At 36.8% G+C, this 22363-nt stretch overlaps 1 protein-coding gene across 1 annotated transcript in view; it reads right to left on the minus strand.

Moving 5' to 3' along the window:
- LOC590298 (phosphatidylinositol-glycan-specific phospholipase D) overlaps positions 1 to 22363 on the minus strand; it is a 48825-nt gene that overhangs the window by 8691 nt on the left and 17771 nt on the right. The window contains exons 2-20 of the mRNA XM_030991661.1: positions 15617 to 15672; positions 14384 to 14462; positions 13538 to 13635; positions 12363 to 12473; positions 11725 to 11773; positions 10307 to 10367; positions 9854 to 9964; positions 9184 to 9211; positions 8420 to 8559; positions 7199 to 7349; positions 6704 to 6754; positions 6037 to 6161; positions 5483 to 5669; positions 4459 to 4569; positions 3557 to 3631; positions 2731 to 2884; positions 2501 to 2559; positions 1867 to 1964; positions 439 to 632 (exon numbers count right to left, since the gene is read on the minus strand). Of these exons, the coding sequence (XP_030847521.1) occupies positions 439 to 632; positions 1867 to 1964; positions 2501 to 2559; positions 2731 to 2884; positions 3557 to 3631; positions 4459 to 4569; positions 5483 to 5669; positions 6037 to 6161; positions 6704 to 6754; positions 7199 to 7349; positions 8420 to 8559; positions 9184 to 9211; positions 9854 to 9964; positions 10307 to 10367; positions 11725 to 11773; positions 12363 to 12473; positions 13538 to 13635; positions 14384 to 14462; positions 15617 to 15672 (1938 nt within the window). The remainder of the gene's footprint in view (positions 1 to 438; positions 633 to 1866; positions 1965 to 2500; positions 2560 to 2730; positions 2885 to 3556; positions 3632 to 4458; positions 4570 to 5482; positions 5670 to 6036; positions 6162 to 6703; positions 6755 to 7198; positions 7350 to 8419; positions 8560 to 9183; positions 9212 to 9853; positions 9965 to 10306; positions 10368 to 11724; positions 11774 to 12362; positions 12474 to 13537; positions 13636 to 14383; positions 14463 to 15616; positions 15673 to 22363) is intronic.

The raw sequence follows: 22363 nt of genomic DNA on the forward strand, positions 1-22363 counted from the left end.
CCTATAACATGCAAATTTAACTGAACAAATTCTCAAACCACAAAGATATTTATGGTTTTCTTTGAAGGTATCACTGTGCAACAGTACATTCTCCCAACCATTTTTTAAATTTGTCCATGAAAATGAAAATAAGGCATAAGACAGGCTTTAAAAAAATCTTTCAACACATGAACGTCTGGAATGATTTATAGAGCCAATTCATTGCTTTGTGACAATTTAAATTCACCTAAAATGTAATTGAATTGTAATAATATAGTTGGGAGAATTAAGGAATCGATCATACAGGTGTATCATTTTTTCAAACTTTTATCATTAATAATGGTTTGTTTTCACTCAACTTTCAGATGATCTGTAATTGAACATCTAGCATTGAAGTCACTACCTTAGCACCATTTTCTCTCATCTGAACGATGTTACCAAGTCCCTTTAAAACTCTACCTTTTGTGTTTGATCCAACGGCCAGGACCAGACTGCCGTTCCCAAAGGGGTCCCCGACAGCGAATCCCGCTCCCAGCTTCTGGAAGGTATCTTGCCCCTTGAGCACAGCCAGGAGAACGGGGGAGGTCCCAGCAGAGAAGATGGAGAGGGCGCCAACACTCTGAATGTCATGGACCGTGTAAGAGCAGTTCGGACTAAGGAAAAGATGTCCAAGACAAGTAGAATTACGATCATTCAGAAACTCAAGATAGACATCAAGAACTGAAATAAAAGTTTACCTTAATGTAGTAGCACTTTATTTTTTCTGACTGCGAAGAAAGCATAAATGCTTGTTAGTAAGCAACCAGAGGACCGACGGCTTTAGGTCCTCTCCGAGAGACCTGGTAATGAGGATTAATGCCTTACCAAAGGGCACTAGCGCATCGCCTTGGTTTAGAATCCGGGTAGCCGGAGTACGAGACCACTAAATGAGCTACCGCGCCTCCCAATTAGAATGAAGGTGTTTAGGAGAACAAGAACATTAGCAGGACTAGGTAAAAATGGAAGGCACAAAGCTATGAACTCCATCAGAAAAAAAATCAAATTTCAAAAAAATGACAATGATCTTTCCGAATATCTATAAAAAAGAAAGAATTATACAGCATATGCAAGGACATCACTACAAGGTTCTTCATTTATAAGAAAAACAAATTCAGTAATAATTTTGTCATTCACAGGCTACAATTATAGAGCTTAATACGAGAGCTCAATAAAATCTCAAGAAGTAGTTTAAACATTAATTACTTCATTGATTAAAGCTTAACCCTCATACAGCATGAATGTAATGCGAAACGGATACCGTAAATCTCCGTGTATAAGGCGCACTTTTTTGCCGCCGAAAAAATTTGAAAGTCGGGGGTGCGTCTTATACACAGGTACAGAAAAAAAACAGTAATCAGTGTGGTGACTCACCACTCGGAAACTACAACAACATTCAAATTTGTCATCTTGGTTTGAAAGAAATCTTTCTAATAGATCTCAATATGTAGTTTATAATAATAATTCCTCATTTTTTTTTTCTATAACAAATGGTGTACCACAAGGTTCTATCCTAGGTACTCCATTGTCAGAATTTAGAGGATGCTATTCATATCATGCATGACTATTGATGTTTGGCATAGAATACAGTGCTTCTGCTAGGTGATGTGAGGAGGCTGGTGTGGGACACTTGGTATCATGAAGCCTTAGACTGTTGTTACTATTATTTTTGACAAGTTCACAACTTCAACTGCACCTCGATGTAAAATGAAGGTCCTTCCCCGCGTGGGTTTTCGGCAACAAAACAACAACAACAACAAAACAAAAAGAGGTGCGCCTTATACACAGGTGCGCCTTATACACGGAGATTTACGGTATGCATATTTCTTGTGAAATGGTATTTAGACTCACTTGACGCATAGGCGATATGTTGGCTGGGAAACAAGAAATAAGGGCTTATGACGTGGTGTTATGTGCATCAACATTTTATGGCCAAACCATCCATATTCCTAAAAGATGAAGATAAAACAAGAAGTATAATTGTCTTTTGAATACAGTTGAATACATTTGAATAGACCTAATGATAAGAAAGTTAAAATTAATGTTTTTTTACATATCAAATGTTGGTATTCAGATTTCTTGGCTGCTGGTACAATTTCCAAATGGGTGCACAAGAACGTACAAAATCTAGGACTTAGGTATGTTTTTATCCAAGAATCAAATTTATTGTTCTTTGATAGCAGAGACCAGTGGCATACCATTCTATTGAGCATGTTTGATCAACATTATGTTTCTTAAATCTTGGCAGCCTCAACCATTTGCACAACCTTCAAACTTTAATTTCTTCTGATATGCTACATTTTCCACACGTCTTACGCATCACTCGACACTTAACACCCCTATTGATGGTAAATGTATCAACATTTCATGGATATTGTCCACACAGAGTGATGACATTGAATGAGGTTTTGTTTACATATACTTCCATTCTTTACAGATAGCTAACACATCCAATCGTTTTTTTATAGGTTTATTCAGCACTTACCTGATCTCCTTTGTATGTGTAATTCATATCCTTCTCAGTGAGATGTACGCCGATATAATCTGCACATGAAAGATACATGCACTTATTATAGTGCAAACTGATATGAATGTATACACTATCTTTCCTCAGCTTCGCTTCAGAATCGCAGGCAGACACAATTACATTTTAAGTACTCGCTTTGGTTCATGATCACAGTAAACTAACAACTAAACTTTCAAGCGTAGACTCACTTTGGTAGTTTAGCCCTGCATAGAGGATAGACACCATACCGGCTTGAGGAAGACCACTGGCTGGAGCGTATGGTGACCCTATCAAGAGGTCAGGATGACCATCATAGTTGAAGTCTCCAGTAGATAATGACCAGCCAAAGTTGCAATATTTCAGCTACAATTTGGGAACAGACAGGCAATTTTCACAGAAAACGTTTTGTTGTGCTGGTTAATTGTTACAATTGTGGCACAAAGTGAACTCATATTTGGCTATTTATAATACATAATGAGAATGTACTGAAAATATAAACTGACAATGTATACTGTTCAGATAGTCTCTTCTAACAAGTTAATAGTACATACATGTCATATTGCATTCACTTTATCAGAAATATCCATAATGTGACACTTAAAATGAGTTAAAATGAGCTGGAACAAGACAGGCGCATGCATACATGCTGCAGTCGAACGTCAAGGCCAAAACAGAAAGAAATAGAGGTAAAAATGTATTTCACATCTGGGCCCTGTTTCATAAGACTTGATATAAATAACAAGTAACAATAAGTGTTAAAAGCTATTGAAATTGTGGCATTTGTTTGGTAGAGAGCAGATTTGTCACAGAGATTCAGCATTTGTTATTGATAACAAGTGTTATGAAACAGGGTCCTAATCATGCATAGAGAAGTAGGTATGGGTAGATACTTCATTGCTCACAGCAACCTTTAACTTTTCATATTCAGGTAATTTGATGAAGTGGAAAAACTAGAATATCTTTTCATTTTCATTCCAGAGTAAAGCCATTATCAAAGAAAGAGGATTATAACAACGAATTAGAAGTAAAACTCACCGTGCATGTGATCGTGATGTCTGGAGACGGAGATGACCCGCCCGTCTTACTTCCATAGAATATGTACACTTCTCCCTAATAAACAGAAAGATACATTTTAAACATAGGCAATATGTTTGAAAAGGAGGATTTAAATGATTAAAACTGTTCTCCTTGTGTTAAAGAGTAGCTTTGAAATACTTTCTAACATAACTAGGAAAAGTTTATCATTGTGTAATCTGAAATTTTGGTCAAATATTTGTACTGTTCTCTCTCTATGTCCATATCTCTTTGCAGTGTTTTCCAGTGTTTGTGATCTTCAGCAAGATCCATGCAGTCATTTCACCGTGTATTTCACGTTTGAAAAGCCTTTATCATACTGGTCTCCTACACAACCAACGTTTGAGGATAATTTCAAGACATTTCAAGATGTATTTCAACTACAAATACTCAGCAGAATATACATGTATGGGAATTATAGCTTAGGTAGCATTAGGGAGGCATGTATATTTGAAAATCTAAGGAAATCAAATTATGCGTTTGAGAAACTCTGATTTTGAAGAGGGCATCAATACCGTCCCCCTTCTCTGCAAATAATGAGAAGGGATGTGATATAGGTCCTCTTTTCACATATTCAAGAGGGGCAGACATTTTTTTTTTTTTTTAATTTATCTATTTATTAATTTATTTATTTACTTTTTATTTACTTTTATTATTTATTTATTTTTGTGTTGAGGGAGGGGGAGGGGGGGGGGCTTACAAGGGATGTCAAGTCCGTGGATCCCACTGATGGTGCACTGACAGGTGGGGAGGGGGAGTGGGGAGGGGGAGAGGGGAGGGGGAGGGGGAGAGGGGAGGGGAGAGGGGAGGGGGAGAGGAGAGGGGGAGAGGGGAAGGGGAGAGGGGGGTGGGTTGTGTCTTACATGGTATGTTAAGTTCCTGGATCCCACTGACGGCGCACTGACAGCAATGTCCATGATACCATCCAGATTGATGTCCAGGGCTGCTACATCGGTACCAAATTTATCTCCTTCCTGTGAAAATAAAAGTAACGATTTGAAATATCAGAGAAAACACAAAACAGTCAAGGAATACAAACTGAAAACATGTACATGCAGTGTAACTAAGAATCACACAAATATTACTATCAACACAATGAATCATGTGATTTTCTGAAGAATCTTCTGCCATTTGGGACAAATTACAATTCAAATATTTACAATTCACTTTTTTTTCTTCAAAATTTCATGTATGAGTACATGTGTCAGTACAAAAAAATGATTATAAAAATCTCCCCTTCTGATCCCCTGTCTTTTAATTTCAGGATATAGAAATTAGTGGAAAAACAGAATACACTATGATAAGCCCTTAGTTATTGTCTGCTTCCAAATGAGGTGACAGTGTTCTCACTGCTCTCAGACCAACACTGGTTTACGTCCTTGCCTTTTCGTGAAATTGTAACGTACCGAGTCTAGAGAATGTAGACTAATCCCTCTTTATTGCCGTCTGGATTAGTCTACACATGATAGGCTAGAGTTTCAAAGCCCATGCTATACTATTATACATGTCATAATGTACCATAAGCCGGGCTCAACACTAGCAAGCACCCAGGACACATGGGCACCCAAAATCTAGGTCCAATATGCACATATTCAGAATTTCCACCCAAGGCTCACTGCATATAAACCCTCAAATTTCAGAACGAACCCCCAACAGAGAAAGTTATTGTGGAGCCACGCTATAAATCAGAGTGACCGGACCAGGTAAAGCTTCCCATCATAATACATTTTCCCCAGTACTTTTTTCTTGTTAATTGAAAATGTAGGTATACCGGTAAGCAAAAAACTATGAAAGAACATTGCTTTAGTAAAAGGATATATACACCTTACAAAGATAAATACCCCCGCGCCCCCCCCCCCCCCCCCCAAAAAAAAAAAAAAAACTTACGTTGAAACCTTGAAGAATGACATCAGCCTCCTTATCCAAGTCATGTGACCCATTCTGTAAGACCTGGTTAGTTCCATAGATGACGTACACCCGTCCGGTCTGGGCCTGGCCTTCCTTGCCATATCCAGGCGCTCCTAAGATCAGGTCCTCGGTTTTGGTTCCGTAATGCTCTGATTTTGTCATGCTCCTGTTTTTGAATAGGTAGTCAAATAACATAAACGTGCTGTTAGAATAATCAACCATGCCTCGTTTCTTGCCCATACATCATCTTTAGTTAGTTCACTAAAAGATTTTGCATTTTGATGATTTATATTTAAACCAAGTAAGAATTTTCATGTACTTAAGTTATGTCATAAACGTAGTCACAGTAGCTTAATTTAATTCCAATTGCAATATTCATAGCCATAGAACAAGAAATGATATGGATTTTCATTTGCCACATATGCGTACACATTTTTTTCAAAAACCTATAATGTACCAAGGACCAAGCATTTGGAATTCTCTTCCCTAAATTAAATCAAGAACAACAGATATGAGATAATAAATCTGCTTACTGTCCAAGCCTTGCGTAAGGATCTCCGACATGGAAGGTTGATGTTGGTCTCTCATCCTTTCCTGAAAGAGATTTGATTTTCCTTTCCTTTTCTCTGACTCTCTCACTGATGGTCTGCAGCTGTTCCTGTCATAATTAAAACCCAAATCCATGATTTTATTTTCAAATATAAAAAGTGCCTTGCCTCAATATGACTTCAATGATCTCAGATACAGTACCAAAAACTACCTATTAATAATCAGGACTGCCTAATAGGTTACTACCTTTCAATAATGAATAAGATAAACTCTACCAAATGTGGAGATTTCAATGAAATTATACAAATGCACTTCTGAGTAATAAACTAAAACAAGGAGTTACTCATGGCGATGCATGTACACTGTTATCTAATCTATGATTACTGGTTCAAGCAAGATCAATTGACATAATAACTATTTCACACAATTAATTCAGAGGTTGGTATACCACCCTAATGAAAGACATTTTCTTAACAAGTCAAACATTTACTTTGTTACACAAATAGAACAGGAGCCTATCTTGATGAGAATCAATCACACTTTAACCAATCAATCATATACTTACAATCCACTATCTCTTACGATCAGATTTGCATTTCACTATCGATCAACTTGCGAGTGCTATTCTTTATAAGATGGAGCCCATTATACCTTGACCGAATCGGCAGGTGACAGATAAACCCCTCTGGTTGACGGAGTGACCTTTACACCCTAAACACAGACATTTTCTATTAAGTCGAACAATCACTTTGTTACACAAATAGATTAGGAGCCTATCTTGATGTATCTCCCACTATGAACATGTCGGACAAAGATAGCGGACAAAATATACAGTTCCTCGGGTAGACAAAGGAACATCCCTTCACTGCTATTATGTAAAAAGGTAAATATGCATGTGACACCAGTTATACACATTTTTACATAATAGCAGTGAAGGGATGATCCTTTGTCTGCCTGAGGAACTGTATATTTTGTCCGCTTTCTTTGTCAGTTATGTTCATAGTGTCCACTATCTCTTTCAAACAGATTTGTGATTGAAATCACTTTCAAATCAACTTGCGAGCGCTATTGTTTATAAGATGGAGCCCATTATACCTTGACCGAATCGGCAGGTGACAGATAAACCCCTCTGGTTGACGGAGTGACCTTTACGTCCTGCTTGTCCAAGCCATGGAGGTTGATCTTGCTCCGGAGACCTTGCAGTGGTGTCTTCCTTCTCCCTGGTGGCAGGGGCTTGGTGGATGCCGTAATCCGGGAGCAGTTGATGTAGATGGGGTTATTGGGTACATCACAAACACTGTAGATAGGACAGCACAGGTAATATAAGGCCATCCAGGATTTTACACACATTAAATATCATCATCATTCCAAATTTCCAAATTTTAGTTCTTTGAAGAAGAAAATCATTCAATATTACAAAGACGAGAGATATATTCATTCTATATTTGGTATGTATAACAAATTTTATACTAAATGGCAGTCACTGCAACATTTGTTTGTATGAACAACAGGGAGAGAAATGTTAAAGTTTTTTTGTTTTATTTGAGTTAAAGAAAGACTTCATTTCATTGATTTGTAAAATGTTTTGTTTGACTCAATAAAATAGCCTTTGAAAGGTTAAAATATTTATCAAAAAAAAGAATATGTTTGTTGTTGATGTCACTATACTGCAAGACTGGCGATGTCTTCCTCTTTACATAAGTTGGGAGTTGTGCACAATTAGACAGCAGCATGTTGCGCCACTAGCAAGATCTTGAGCCCTCATCAACCCCACCCTCTCTGTCTTTAAAATACCTGGTAATGCATATACATGATCATAAGAAATTTATCAAATGAGAACATAGAAAAATAGGTCTACATCAGAGTACAGTTTTCTCAGTGTTGTAATGTCTATAACTACAGATAATCAGAGCTGCCAACTAGTACAGATTTCCCCAAAATTGGTACGGAAATTAACGATCATTACAGCAGTACGGAATGTTGTCTAAAATTACAGATTTTGGGTTGGGTTTTTTGGAGTAAATATGATTTATCATAGCGAGTGCTGTGCAGTATGGCAGCCATCCAACACTCGCTGAGAAAGATGGAGAATTATCTTAATATAAACCAATTTTTCATGGAAAACTGATGTGTTGTGATAACCTGAAAATCAACATTCATCAACTTTGCGTGAGTAAAATCAGCGCAGTGTTGGCGTGCCGTTTTTTTAAGATCCATAGCGCCGCATAGGAAATTACTGATTTATTCCCCAAATTACTGATCTTGAGCCTTGTGATTACTGATTTTCTGTTCTAGAGGTGGCAGCTCTAAAACCCAACTGGATCACAGACAAATACCAAAGTCTGCTGCATGCTATCTGTCACTCACTCAGTTCCGTTCTCCAGCATATCGATGGTATCATGCCACAGTCTCTGACTCCACGATGCCATGTCATCCACACCCCCAAGGAAGTAGGACTCAAACTCCTCCACCATGAAAGGCGACTTGGAAGAGTAGTCCATGTAGAGCTACAGCAAACAAGAAGGGAAGATGTGTCAATAGTATAGATTACGTATCTTTTTCTCAGATTCTAAATCAAAATCCTCGATTAAGCTCATGCTGCAATGATAATTATAAACCTTTAGGTCAGTCAGGAACCCCATGAATTTTACAACCCGATCGCCTGTCTGAATATAAAGATAGTTATGATTTGAAATCGAAATTTCAAAACCGTTTTCCCAACACTACAGTCTAATGGGGAAAATGAGTACCGGTATGGTAAAACCGGAAACCCAAAGATTTCTACTTTTTTGAGGCACTTCATGATCATTTTGAAGCGCAAATCTTTTAGGGCTTCAATATTACACCATATCACAGACACTGATAACACGTAGGGTAATGCATCTCAGATTCAACATTGTTAAACGATGCCTTAATTTAACAATCAATCCATTTTTTTAGCCTGCATAGTTTGGAATAAGACATTATTCTTTATGTTATCGAATCCAATCCAGGAATTTATTAAGCGCTGATATCTAGTTGCCTATGCGCTGCGGCCTTCTTGCCGGCAAATACGGTAGAACTATGGTATGCATCTGAAGAGTCTATAATAAGAAATTGAACACATGATTGAAAAATAGTAAATTTATTACCTTGGAAAGTGCCAACTTTTCTCCTAACCTGTATAATGGGTAAGATAACAACATAAGTCACTTACAAACAAAATATCAAATGTCGGCAGGTTGCATTTTGTACAAGGCATTCATGCATAGCAAAGCAATAAATATTGCCAATATTGTTATTTGCACAAGAATACTACAAAAATTAATCTTCTAGTAGAAATGTAGGATCTATATCTATTTTGTGTTTGCTTCACTGCATTGCTATAAAATGATTTAGATCTTACTAATCTCCAATCTCCCGCTTGGAAATCTATTTTCATCGATATTAATTTTGTGTACATTTATATGTACTATCTATATTGATTTTAGCTTCACTGCATTGCTTTGAAATGATTTAGTCTTTACTAATCAACATTTTACAGCTTGCAAAAGAAAAATGGTGAATAATCCCTAAGCATATCAAATATAGAAAATGAAAAACTGATGACAGTTCTGCATCAAACCATATGATTGGTTATGTGTAATCACGATGAACAAGTCACACTTCATTCGGGCGAGATTTAACCCCTTTCCTTGCCTTGTTCAACTAAAGCACCAAGCAAGGGATTGCTAGTCAACTTTAGCCACACCGTCAAACTGTGTAGCATTCTACAATTTCGATCCACGGTGATTATAGAATTAAAAGAAAGCCATTTTTTACCTGGCAAGGAACAAAATTGCTGTGCATTCTACGATGACATCCTCTTGCAAAATGACTGTGTTGTTGTAATATATCTTATATATTTCATACAAGTCCTTGACTGGAACATACCTGTATGTTTAGAAAGATAATCATGTTCTTATAACCGGAAGTATATGGTTTAATGGCAACCTACTAGCAAAGTTCTTCTTACTCTACCATGAAACAAGGCACAGAGACTACAGCATTTGTCTGAATCTTAGGTAAAGTTAAGTAATGAAAGAAATATAAACAAGAATATAAATTTCAAATTTTAAAACATGAACAGAGGGTTTAGTTTGCATAGTTTACACACAAAATCTTTTCAAACAAAATGACTTAAAATAGATTAAATAACGTAAAATACATGATCCCTTGATTTTGTAATGCTATATTTAGCTGTTAGGGGGCTTTAACTCTTTTAAAAGATCTTACCAGTTTGATAAAGTATCAATGTACTGTAAATCCAGTTCTGCTTCGGATAAAACATCTCCTCCTGCAAAAGATAGAGAAAAAATATATGTTTGCTGTCTATATTCCTTTTATTTGGATTTTTGAAGCCTATCACCATCAATCGTAAAAATTCAAAAATGACAAAAAATAATGTATTCAATACAATGAAACAAATTATCGTGAAATATGTGCACGATGTTGTCACAGAGAATCTCCAGCTGAATGGAAGAAACTAACAGTTTTAAGCATCTCTTTGATACTGCATATTACAAATAAAAATAGAACTTTCACCTGAAATGATGACACCCCCCCCCTAAAATATAATCAGAGATGACATAAGCTGTCAACAGAAATTAGAGGAAACTATGAAATGACAAAAATGATGCCTCCGCCATGCATAGAGCATTTTTACAAACCAAAACGGAAGCAATTTTTAAAATTCAAGTTTGATTGTAATCCATCTGTCGGTTTCAATAATAATGCATTCACAAGCTATTTATAGTCATACATAATAAGCCCCATGACCTTTGACCTGATGACCCTAAAATCTAATCAGTTAATTGGCTCTGCAAGATACATATATCCATGTCTTGAGTTTGATAGTAATCTGTCTATTGGTTCTCATGATAATGCGATCACAAGCTATTTGTGCATACATAATGAGCCCTGTGACCTTTGACCTCGTGACCCCAAATTTAATCAGTTCGTTGGCTCTGCAAGATACATACATGACCCAAGTTTGGCAGGAATCCATCGATCGGTTCTTGAGATAACGCGATCACGAGCTATTTTTGTATACATAATGAGCCATGTGACCTTTGACCTTCGACCTCGTGATCCCAAAATCTAATCAGTTCATTGGCTCTGTTAGATACATACATGACCCAAGTTTGGCAGGAATCTATTGACGGGTACTTGAGATAATGCGATCACGAGCTATTTTTGTATACATAATGAGCCCTGTGACCTTTGACCTTCGACCTGATGACCCCAAAATCTAATCAGTTCATTGGCTCTGTTAGATTAATACATGATCCAAGTTTGGAGGGAATCCATCAATTGGTTCTTGAGAACGCGATCACGAGAATGGGACGTACGTACGGACAAAAACGGACAACCAGAAAACATAATGCCTCCGGCTACTTTGTAGCGGAGGCATAAAAAGGGGATTCGCAAAATTCATGGTGATCAAGAGTAAAAGTTTCAACAGCGATCTGGAAGAAGCTCACTTTTTGCAGGGGTAAAATGAGATCAAATATGGTTTCCCTGGCATTTAAGAACAAAAAAATCATAGCACTCTGCATACAAGGAATAGATCCTACACCTGGGTCAAGGGTGGTAAATGTAGATTAATGACTTGCCAAAGGACATTGGTGCTATGGCAGGGATTGAAAACTAACCTTCATCACCTACACTGTGGGCATCAGGGAAGGAACCAAAAAAGTTGATCTGGAATGAAAGTTGAGAAAGCAATGCTGAAGTATAAAATGACAAATTTCAATCACTCTAGAGCATACGTTTAACCAAGATATAAATAAATCAGCAATATTCAGGAGGATGTCATAAACAGGGGACTAATCGCTTATGCAAACAAAACTCCCTTATTTTTAATTCTTACTCTTAATTATATACTTTCCCTGATGGACTTTCTTAAGCTCTAGGATAACAATTTAGACCTTTTCCTATTTAAAAATCTTCAATGAACAGTAGTTGCAGTCACTGCGGCACTGAACATGCCAATCATTCAGTGGACATATGCTGTTTGGTCACAAGACAAAATACAATCTACTGATTTCTTTCTTCTAGGAAACATAAAATTCCATGATTTTTCCCTGATTTATTTATCCCCGATTTCCGGACAAGAAAAAAAAAGTGGACCCTTCGTCCAGGTTGTTCTGATTTATAGCTGCAGGGGTAAAAGTAAAAGTGAACGGGGGAAGAAAAAAATAATAAAAAATCAGGAAACCAATTTAAATCAGGTAACTATCAGGCCTGAGCTGGGAACCCTGACAGAGATTGTACTTCTTCATGGTCTTACATCTCCCATTGTTGTGAGGAATCCCTGGTCAATGCCCAAGCTGTGCCAGGATACATCAGCTACCTGGTGAGAAGCAAACCCCAACAAGAACACCACAAGCTTCTTGGCGTCCTACACAGGTGAGGGATATACATGTACAGAATGTCATTAGAAAGAAATCAAAATCATGTGCAGAGGGATAACATCAATCTGTGGTTCAATGTTCACACTGAGCACTACTGCAATCAGTGATGTACATTATGCATAATGCAGTATATTGTCCAGCCTCACATAGGATTTGTTTTTTAAATAATAAATACAATTGTGTTTAGTCTGCTCTTTATCAAACAAACTAATATTGAGGTCTTCCTTTCTTGATGCACAGCAAATCCTCCAGGTATAATCTGTTCAATTGACTTACAGGCTCTGCTTCATGCGGCATCAAGATTATCCTCATCTTCACATACACTAGAAATGCAACAATGAGCCTTATTAGTTATTGCAACAAAAACTTTTAGGATTTTCCTTTTCATCCTCTTGTGAGGAGATTAATTTGTGGATTCATGTACAAGTCATGCACCTGTCGACCAAAATGTACAAACTGCTGCAGTCCCATTAATTTCTGAGAGATTATGGCTTGTATGTGGACTATGACTATGTCAAGCAACTCTTGAAGTCTGATTCATTTTGTTAGAGAATTTGGCCTTTCTTTGTCCAAATGGGCTTTTAAGTGATGCATTAATTAAGAAGGCGCAAATAAATAAAGCATGTGTGTCCAGCTCTTTGTCACCACAAGAAAAAGATTACTTTTTGTTTTATTAGATTGGATTGGACAGGTACATTAACAGGATTGAAGCCTGTATTCCTAAGGGGCGTTTCACAATCGTCCTAAAGTTGGACTTAACTCTATGGCAAGCCGTTCACGCCACTGTTTGCTCTTGCCATTTACTGGCATTGGTCTCTACAGGGATGTACAAATCATGGTTACAAATCTACAGAATTTACATTTTTTGATAATTCATTATTGAAGGAAAAAATATTATCTGAAGATCATAATGGTGAGAGCAAACAGTGGCATGAATGGCCTGCCATAGTTAAGTCCAACTTAAAGTCGATCTTAATCTTTGTAAAACACTCTCCCGCAATGGCTGATTAACAGGTCCATGCTTAGGGTCTTGGAGTGTTGTTGATCTCACCTGACTCCATGGCTGTGGGTAGTGATCCCTGATATACTGGATAGTGGTGGTCAGGAAAGGGGCCCAGTGGGTGTCCTCCGATACACTGTGGAACTTGCCTGTGTAGATACAAAGGTGATTCAAAGGCAGTGAAATAGCAAGAGTAACAACCATATAATGAAGGACAAATGTAGAGCAATCTAGTGACATAGACATGCATTCAGATCTATGGAATGGAGGGGGGGGGGGTGCTGAAAAGATATCCTTCCAGTTCTCTAACGAAACGAATTGGTGTGTCTAGACCACTGATGAGTTCATCTTTAAAGCATTACAAAAAATCTTTAGGCAATCGGGGGAGCACTGTGGTATATTGATCGCTATGCCTCTCTCTCGAGCATATAATAGGTCCAGAGTTTAATCCTTGCCCGGTGCTAACATCCTCAGACAAGGTGTTTTGTACACACACATTGTTGCTGTCTTGATCCAGGTGTATCAAATGGGTACCTAACCATACTAGGGATACAAAAATATAAAAAAATGTTTGATTATTATTATTATTATTATACCGGTAATAATAATTGCAGGGCCCTTAAGGGGAAGGGTTGAATACTAATGAGGCTATCTTGGGTAATCAACTTTTTAACTATCATGAATTTAAAATGCTGCTTTTGTGGAGATTTGGAGGGGGACAAAAAAAGTGCAATTGAGCTTCCATCACGTGAAGGCTAAAACAAGTATTCAATGATGAAAAAGAGTAATCAGTATTTCATGATATATGGGAATATCCCTCTGTGGATAAAACAAAATGAATGTATAGATGTCAATTTATAATTCAAGGGGGGATTATAGAGAGGAGGAATATCTTACCTCCTTGGCAAATAGTATCATAGTAGGCATCTGGGTAAGGGTTGCCAGCTTGGAAGGCATCTTGATTGTCTAAAATCAGCTGAAGAGACGTAGTTAAACAAGAACAATAAAAAGATAATGCAATATAACTGAGGAGTGTCTTAATCAGCTGCAATTCATTTTATCTGGGATAAAAACAATAACAAATCACCCCCAAAAAGGAATAATTACTCAATTAGCTGGAAACAAGGACCAAAATGATAAAATGTAATATATATATATATATATATATATATATATATATGTAAACAGGTAAGAAGTGCCTACTCTATTTTACAAGATGATCACAAATGAGGACTTTATCATTCCAATGTTCAGCAATCATGCCTTCAAATACAGTACTAATCTCTTGACCTCTGACTGAAGTACTGCATGAATTTGTTTACTTAGACTTTGCCTCATGATCAAGAGTGCCTTCACCTCCAAAGTTATTGCAGTATATCATGTGAAATTATCTGAGCTCTTTTCTGCTTCAGTCGACTTCTGAAATACTCAGCTGACTGCTTTAGTCAACGTTTGTCACACATTCAGATTCATGAAACATTATGCACATAAGGCAATACATGGAGTCAGCTCCAGACAAATAAAGCAAAGTGCAACAATGTTGATCTATGAAGTCATGATCATGCAGTTGTAATTTTCTTTCATCTGTCAACATTTAAGTTAAACATATTTTTTGTTAACTACAGTACAGGGTTTGTACAACAGAATTCTTTATTTTTTTAATCAATTCTTTTCTTCAATTTTGTAAATAGCACACTCATAAAAGAATTGTTTTGAACTAAAAAGAATCCCCATGGCAATATTTTGAAACAAGAGGAATGAGATGAACAGAGAATGGGAAGACACCTCATACAAACTTAGCTGCTGTAGTATTTGTAATTAACAATTTATATAAAAATTAACAACTTCCTTATAATACATTGTAAATGCAAGAAAATACTGTACATGCTTCGTTCTTGGGGAATGCTAAGCATCTACTTTGCACCCCCATCTCATTCCATGCACCTTTGAAATGTCTGTGTATCTCTGACATAATTTCTGACAAAGATGAAGAAATTGATGTCTAAAATGTTGATGGCTATTTTTTTATATGTCTGTTTGGAGCCAGATGGACATAATTAGCTCATTTACTTTAACACAGAGTTAACAGCTTTCTGGCTCAGAACAGACTAGATAACATGGTTGGCCTACCTGCTTGTAATCGATGCTTCCTCTTGTATCCCTGAAATATTGTGTTGCTCTGTGGGCTGAAATGCAAAATTATGATGGTTATAGTTTAATTCTTATCTTCATCTCCCGAGTCTACTCTCAAGTCTCAACTTAAGAAGAGATGAAATGAAGAGGAGATGAATTAAAGATCAAGAAGTGTTTAACATGAGATAGATCGAGAGTTATATCTATACTGACACTGTACATGTAGATCAACCTAGACAAAAAAAAATTCTTTGCTTGATCAAAAGGTGTCGTCCATTAAGTGACACATATATATATATATATATATATATAGGATAGGCACAAGTCTGCACAACTGGCAAGCAGAAATTACCATAACGGCGGTCAGCTAGCTAGGTCCTAGGAGGGTTCCGTCTGTCTTGGAGGAGACGAGCGTCAAATTACAAAATATGTTTTAAAACTCCAAGCCGACAGATTTTTCTGTCTACCGGTAATTAAAAAGGCTAGTACTACTTAGACAGAAATAACCGTCTGATATGGCCCATTTTTTAAAATAAAACTGACATTTGTTGACATTCCCCATAGGCCTAGAGGCGATACGTTAGAGGAGCCAGATGCAATCTCAGCGGAACAACCGTCGATATCAGAGACTGAAGCTTTCGGTCTAGATTCTAAGTACTACTACTCTAGAATATTAAATACAAGAGGTGGTCCTTCCAGATCTGTGGTCAGACTCAGAGATAACAGGATAATGGTCAATACAGAATCGAGATCGAGATATAATTTAACAGCTACAGACTAGCTGGACAAAGAACTTAATTCCTAGGTCTATGACTCGAGTAAGACTCTACCAAGAGTAAGACTAAGACTAGTAGTAACTAGTAAGAGTACTAATAATAAGTTAAGCAGGTTAACAATAACATACGGAGCCCCGGAAGTGACATGGAGAAGAAAAAAAAATTCTCGTTTTCCTGAGATAAATTCTCGTTTTCCTGAGATAATTTTTTGTTTTCCTGAGATAAATTCTCGTTTTCCTGAGATAATTTTTCGTTTTCCTCAGATAATTCCCGTTTTCCTGAGATAAATTCTTGTTTTCCTGAGATAAATTCTCGTTTTCCTGAGATAATTCCCGTTTTCCTGAGATAAATTCTCGTTTTCCTGAGATAAATTCTCGTTTTCCTGAGATAATTTTTCGTTTTCCTGAGATAATTCCCGTTTTCCTGAGATAAATTCTCGTTTTCCTGAGATAATTTTTCGTTTTCCTGAGATAATTTTTCGTTTTCCTGAGATAAATTCTCGTTTTCCTGAGATAAATTCTCGTTTTCCTGAGATAATATTTCGTTTTCCTGAGATAATTCCCGTTTTCCTGAGATAAATTCTCGTTTTCCTGAGATAATTTTTCGTTTTCCTGAGATAATTTTTTGTTTTCCTGAGATAAATTCTCGTTTTCCTGAGATAATATTTCGTTTTCCTGAGATAATTCCCGTTTTCCTGAGATAAATTCTTGTTTTCCTTAGATAATTTTTCGTTTTCCTGAGATAAATTCTCGTTTTCCTGAGATAATATTTCGTTTTCCTGAGATAATTCCCGTTTTCCTGAGATAAATTCTCGTTTTCCTGAGATAATTTTTCGTTTTCCTGAGATAAATTCTTGTTTTCCTGAGATAATTTTTCGTTTTCCTGAGATAATTCCCGTTTTCCTGAGATAAATTCTCGTTTTCCTGAGATAAATTCTCGTTTTCCTGAGATAAATTCTCGTTTTCCTGAGATAAATTTTCGTTTTCCTGAGATAATTTTTCGTTTTCCTGAGATAATTCCCGTTTTCCTGAGATAAATTCTCGTTTTCCTGAGATAAATTCTTGTTTTCCTGAGATAATTTTTCGTTTTCCTGAGATAAATTCCGTTTTCCTGAGATAATTTTTCGTTTTCCTGAGATAATTCCCGTTTTCCTGAGATAAATTCTCGTTTTCCTGAGATAAATTCTCGTTTTCCTGAGATCATTTTTCGTTTTCCTGAGATAATTCCCGACCAATACATGTTGCATAACTTTCGAAACCCCAGACATCGTTTGTTATATGATCAGCGCACGTCAACTCAATCCCAAGATGGCTACTGTTCATGATCGTAATTTCTTCATTTAAATGTATTTTGATCTTGGAATGACACATAAAGATATTCTGTTCATGCTTCTTCATAATCACGACATACTCCTAAGTGAAAGGCATCTTAAGCGTATATTAAAAGCCAATAATCTCCATCGTAGAAGATACAGCCGTTTGGATGATGTAGTACAATTCATCCGGGATCAGTTACAGGGTTCGGGACAGTTGCATGGATATAGGATGATGCATGCCAAATGTCAACAGAGTGGTCTTCGTGTTAGAAAAGAGGATGTACGACTTTTACTAACAGTACTGGATCCAGAAGGTGTTCAGCTAAGGAAAGCTAGACGACTTGTCAGACGGGCCTACTTCGCAAAAGGACCAAATTACATTTGGCATATCGATGGGTATGACAAATTAAAGCCATATGGCCTGTGTATAAGCGGATGTATTGACGGATTTTCAAGGGAAATGATTTGGTTAAATGTGTACAGTACAAATAACGACCCAAAGCTAATTGGAGGCTACTTTCTAGATGCCGTGAAGGAGTTTGGTGGATGTCCCTGCGTCTTGCGTTGTGACCGTGGTACAGAGAATGGACATATTCGCGCTTTTCAAGAATTTCTAAGGAGTGACGTCAGGGGAGAACATGTGTACATAGAAGGAGCAAGTACCTCGAATCAGAGAATTGAAAGTTGGTGGAGCTTTTTGCGCAAAGAATGCACCCATTGTTGGATCGAACTGTTCAGAGATCTACTAGACAGAGGAAACTACACTGGAAGCTTCCTGGATAAGAACATAAGTCAGTTCTGCTTCATGGGTCTAATTCAGGTACAAATAAAATAAGCTATAAAAAAAAATTGACAACAAAGATGCAGTAAATTGATAATTATTTCTCAACGAGTTTTTAAGAGCCAACAAATAATATGTAATGGAAAAATAATTTGCAATCCATCTAATATGCATGAAAGCACGAGAAAAGTGCATCTGGCTTGGCTTTTAAATTTGATTACTTAAGACCATGCAACTAGCATATATAGGACTACAACTTTGATTCTAACTACGTCAAGAAGAACTTGACCAGTACCCACAAAATTATCATAGGCCAAAATTGTGCTGTTTTAACCCTTTTGCAAAGAAGACAAAACTAGATAGGTGAACTTACTTGAAAATGAAAATTTGTTAAATGAGTCTTAAAATGTGATGGAGGAGTGGATCTTTTAATGTACATTGTACTAGGTTCTATTTTTGACCACTATTATAATGATGTATACTAAGTGGAAAAAATGATCTATCACTCAATGATGTGCTATGAATATTATATAGGCCTATATATATATATATTAGATAGCATAGACAGTTTCAGCGATCTGATTGGTCGACAGCTCAAAATTTGCGGGAACTTGCAATCGTTAATATAACGATAATGGGTTTGCGCGCGCGAAATATGTAAATCTGCACATTATACACTATACGCTTTAAATAAAATGCGCGTGTTGTGCTTCAAATACGCTTGATATAATTAGCTTGCATGCGCGCTGATAAAAAAAAATGATGTCAGTGCAAAAGTCATCAATTAATAATAGTATCAACAGCTAAAAAAAAAATATAATAAAATAAAAAATAAAAAAGCTATCTATAAATATTGACTGGCAGGTGTCATATGAAATGTTTGGATCCCTGAAGGGAAAATGTAACCCCTTGGGAAAATAAAACTCCCTTCAGGGATCAAAAAATATTATATAACACAGCCTGCCAATCAATAAATGTATAATATATCACAAAATGTTCACAGGAACAAAGTTCCGACGAAATGCAGTGTTAAAGATGTGTTGAAAATAGTTCACAACATCATATAGAATACACGAACGATCGAGGAGCACAAGTGTAACTTCACAAGCGCTTTCAATTTCATCTCTTTAGCCTGAAGTGAGCAATGTACAAGTATAATATAGTAATATTCAAATGAGGACAATGTTTGTGACAATTTTAATCTTAGATTAAGTGTTGTACGTGGCCATCTTTCAGTGGCGGATCTACGGGGGGTTTAGGGGGTTTAAACCCCCCCCCCCCCCTTTGGAAAAAAAAAATGTGGGGGGGGGGGTCGCATTTAGTGACCCTATACCCCCATTGGACAAAGCCTGTTTTTTTTATGTGTGTCGGTTTGCCGAGAAAAAAATTCGCGCCTCCAAACCCCCCCCCCCCCCTTAGCAAAAAGCTAGATCCGCGCCCGCGCCTGTCTTTACACAAAGATTCTGTAATGTTTCCTGTACTCATGGGAGTAACAAAGATGGGTGTTTGTAAAGAAAGGAGATGAAAATATGGAAGGATATTTTTCATCATTAAAGCTGTATAGTCCTAAGGAGAGAGAGAGAGAGAGAGAGAGAGAGATGGGGGAAGGGGACAGGGGAGAACAAAGAGGAAAAATTAGTAAAGTTAGGAGGAAAATTGGTGTGGAGGACTACGGGTAACGAGGGGAAAGAGATATGTATGGAGTATCGTTTCCTGCATTATATAATTCAAATATATCAATTTTTTTTATATAATTTTACATTATGTTTAAAGATTTAAAGAGAGAATATCATGATATCACGTCACCTGAGGAGATTAAATCGAAAGCGCTTGTGAAGTTAAAATTGTGCTCCTCGTTTGTGTATTCTATATGATGTAGTGAACTATATTGTAACGATTTTAGACATCATTAATTTTAGTCATTTCGCACAATAGATGTATTCCTTGTTTGTTCTTATAGTTTGTCTTTAGCAGTACAAAGTTTCCGTCTGTTGATCTTGTGAGAATCTAGTCCTTGGCTCACCTTGACGGCTATACGACTCTGTTTTCGGTCTTGCCAGCGCGTCAAGATATTTTCGACCTAGAGTAAATCTAGCCTCGAACGTGTTACATAATACCAGGGTTGGGGGGGGGGGGGTGGGGGATTGGGTTTTGACAGACGTGTATCAATCAGATATGATTATTTACGTCTGGGACCGACCTTTAACGTCACCATCCAAAAGACGTGACTGGAATTCGAACCTGGGTCCGAACAGAGTCAGTTTGTAGGCTGATGCAGAGAGCTGACAATGAGCTTTACCGCTCGACCAACTCAGTCCTGATCCCTCGCTCGGCACTATAGTCTAGTTCTGGACCTTATTAGAGTTTTTTTTTCAATAACCCCCCTGTTCGCTCCTACCCACTAGATGGCGCCTTCCCCACCGATTCATCCACCCCATCGAGATGATTAAAAACTAATTTAAGCATAGGATCTTTTAATAAATTGCGAATAAATGTTTAAGCGAGGAATTCACTCCCCTTTACCCCATCGTTCATTCATCCATTATTGCATTCTGGTTATTCACTGTTAATTTAAATCTTCATTATTTTCACAGACAGAACTTGACACAACAGTTGAAATGTGGAACTCGCATATCATCAGGCCCTCCAATAACCACCGGGTACCCAGCGGACGGCCGATGATGATGTACTACACACCAGAGCTTTGGGGTACAGAGGACAAAATTTGCGGTGTTGATGATGCTTATGCTAGCGTATGCCGAGGTGAAGCTGCATTTCGTTCCACCAGACCATGTGATGAAGATTTTAGAGTATGTAGGTCAAAGGTCAAGGGTCACACAGGTCAACTTATGAAATTCCATTTATTGACCTCGTTAACGCGATATCTCAAGAACCACTTGAGATATGAACTTCAAACTTGAGCTGACTAGATTTTTGGTGTAATGAGGTCAAAAGTCATAGGTCACAGAGGTCAATTTCTGAAATTACTGGTTTTATAAAGGCGGAGGCATATATAGGAGACGCAGTCGCATTTGTCTTGTTATATAATAAAACAATTATTTTTTTTTTTCCAAATTCATAGTTAATTATCATTCGTTTTATCTGAATACAGATCCGGATGGATGACCAATGTCGTAGAATTTATGTAACAAAGAAATAAACAAGATTGAAAAACAATCAAATGCATTAGAAATTGTCAAAGCAATGAAATACATAAGAATAGAAATGGAATTTCAGTATTTTACTTTCGAATAATATAATTGATCATACGGTAAAACAAAAACATTTGTCACCAATATTTGTTCTAGATCTGCATTCTTTATTGAATTATCAACAAAAAATGTACATCTGAATTATCTCATTATGATTTTTGTTTGTCCGTATTTTATCATATTTCTCCCATAAAATCTCATTCAATCACATGAATACCGTAATTATGTTGAGAGTAACATCTAAATGCATGCATCCACCAACATAGAGAAACAAATTTGCGTTGAATCATCAAAAAGTGAGATTTTAAAAACAATTGACATACATGTAATAAGACAATTGGTGAGAAGTGACTATCATACGTCAAACACGTGACAGAATTGTTAATTTGCATAAAAAATAGTCCTATTTAATGACATTCAAATATTCATAACTCTGTTATTTATTCATTTCTTTATTTTTTATCCGGTTTGTCTCTGATTTTTCTGCTTCTAATGAAAGTATGATATTTTTGGACCAGAGTACCCCCTTTAAGAGTTGCAAACTTTTAAATCCTAAGTAATTCTGGGGATCCTTTCAAAATGTGTAGTTATAAATGTTCAAATTAATGTGAAAAATCGATCTATTGTATCATTAATTATTCTATATTATTTCTTTAGATT

This window comes from Strongylocentrotus purpuratus, unplaced genomic scaffold (genome assembly GCF_000002235.5).
Source record: "Strongylocentrotus purpuratus isolate Spur 01 unplaced genomic scaffold, Spur_5.0 spur5_scaffold_2, whole genome shotgun sequence".
In the NCBI taxonomy this organism is placed as follows: Eukaryota; Metazoa; Echinodermata; class Echinoidea; order Camarodonta; family Strongylocentrotidae; genus Strongylocentrotus; species Strongylocentrotus purpuratus.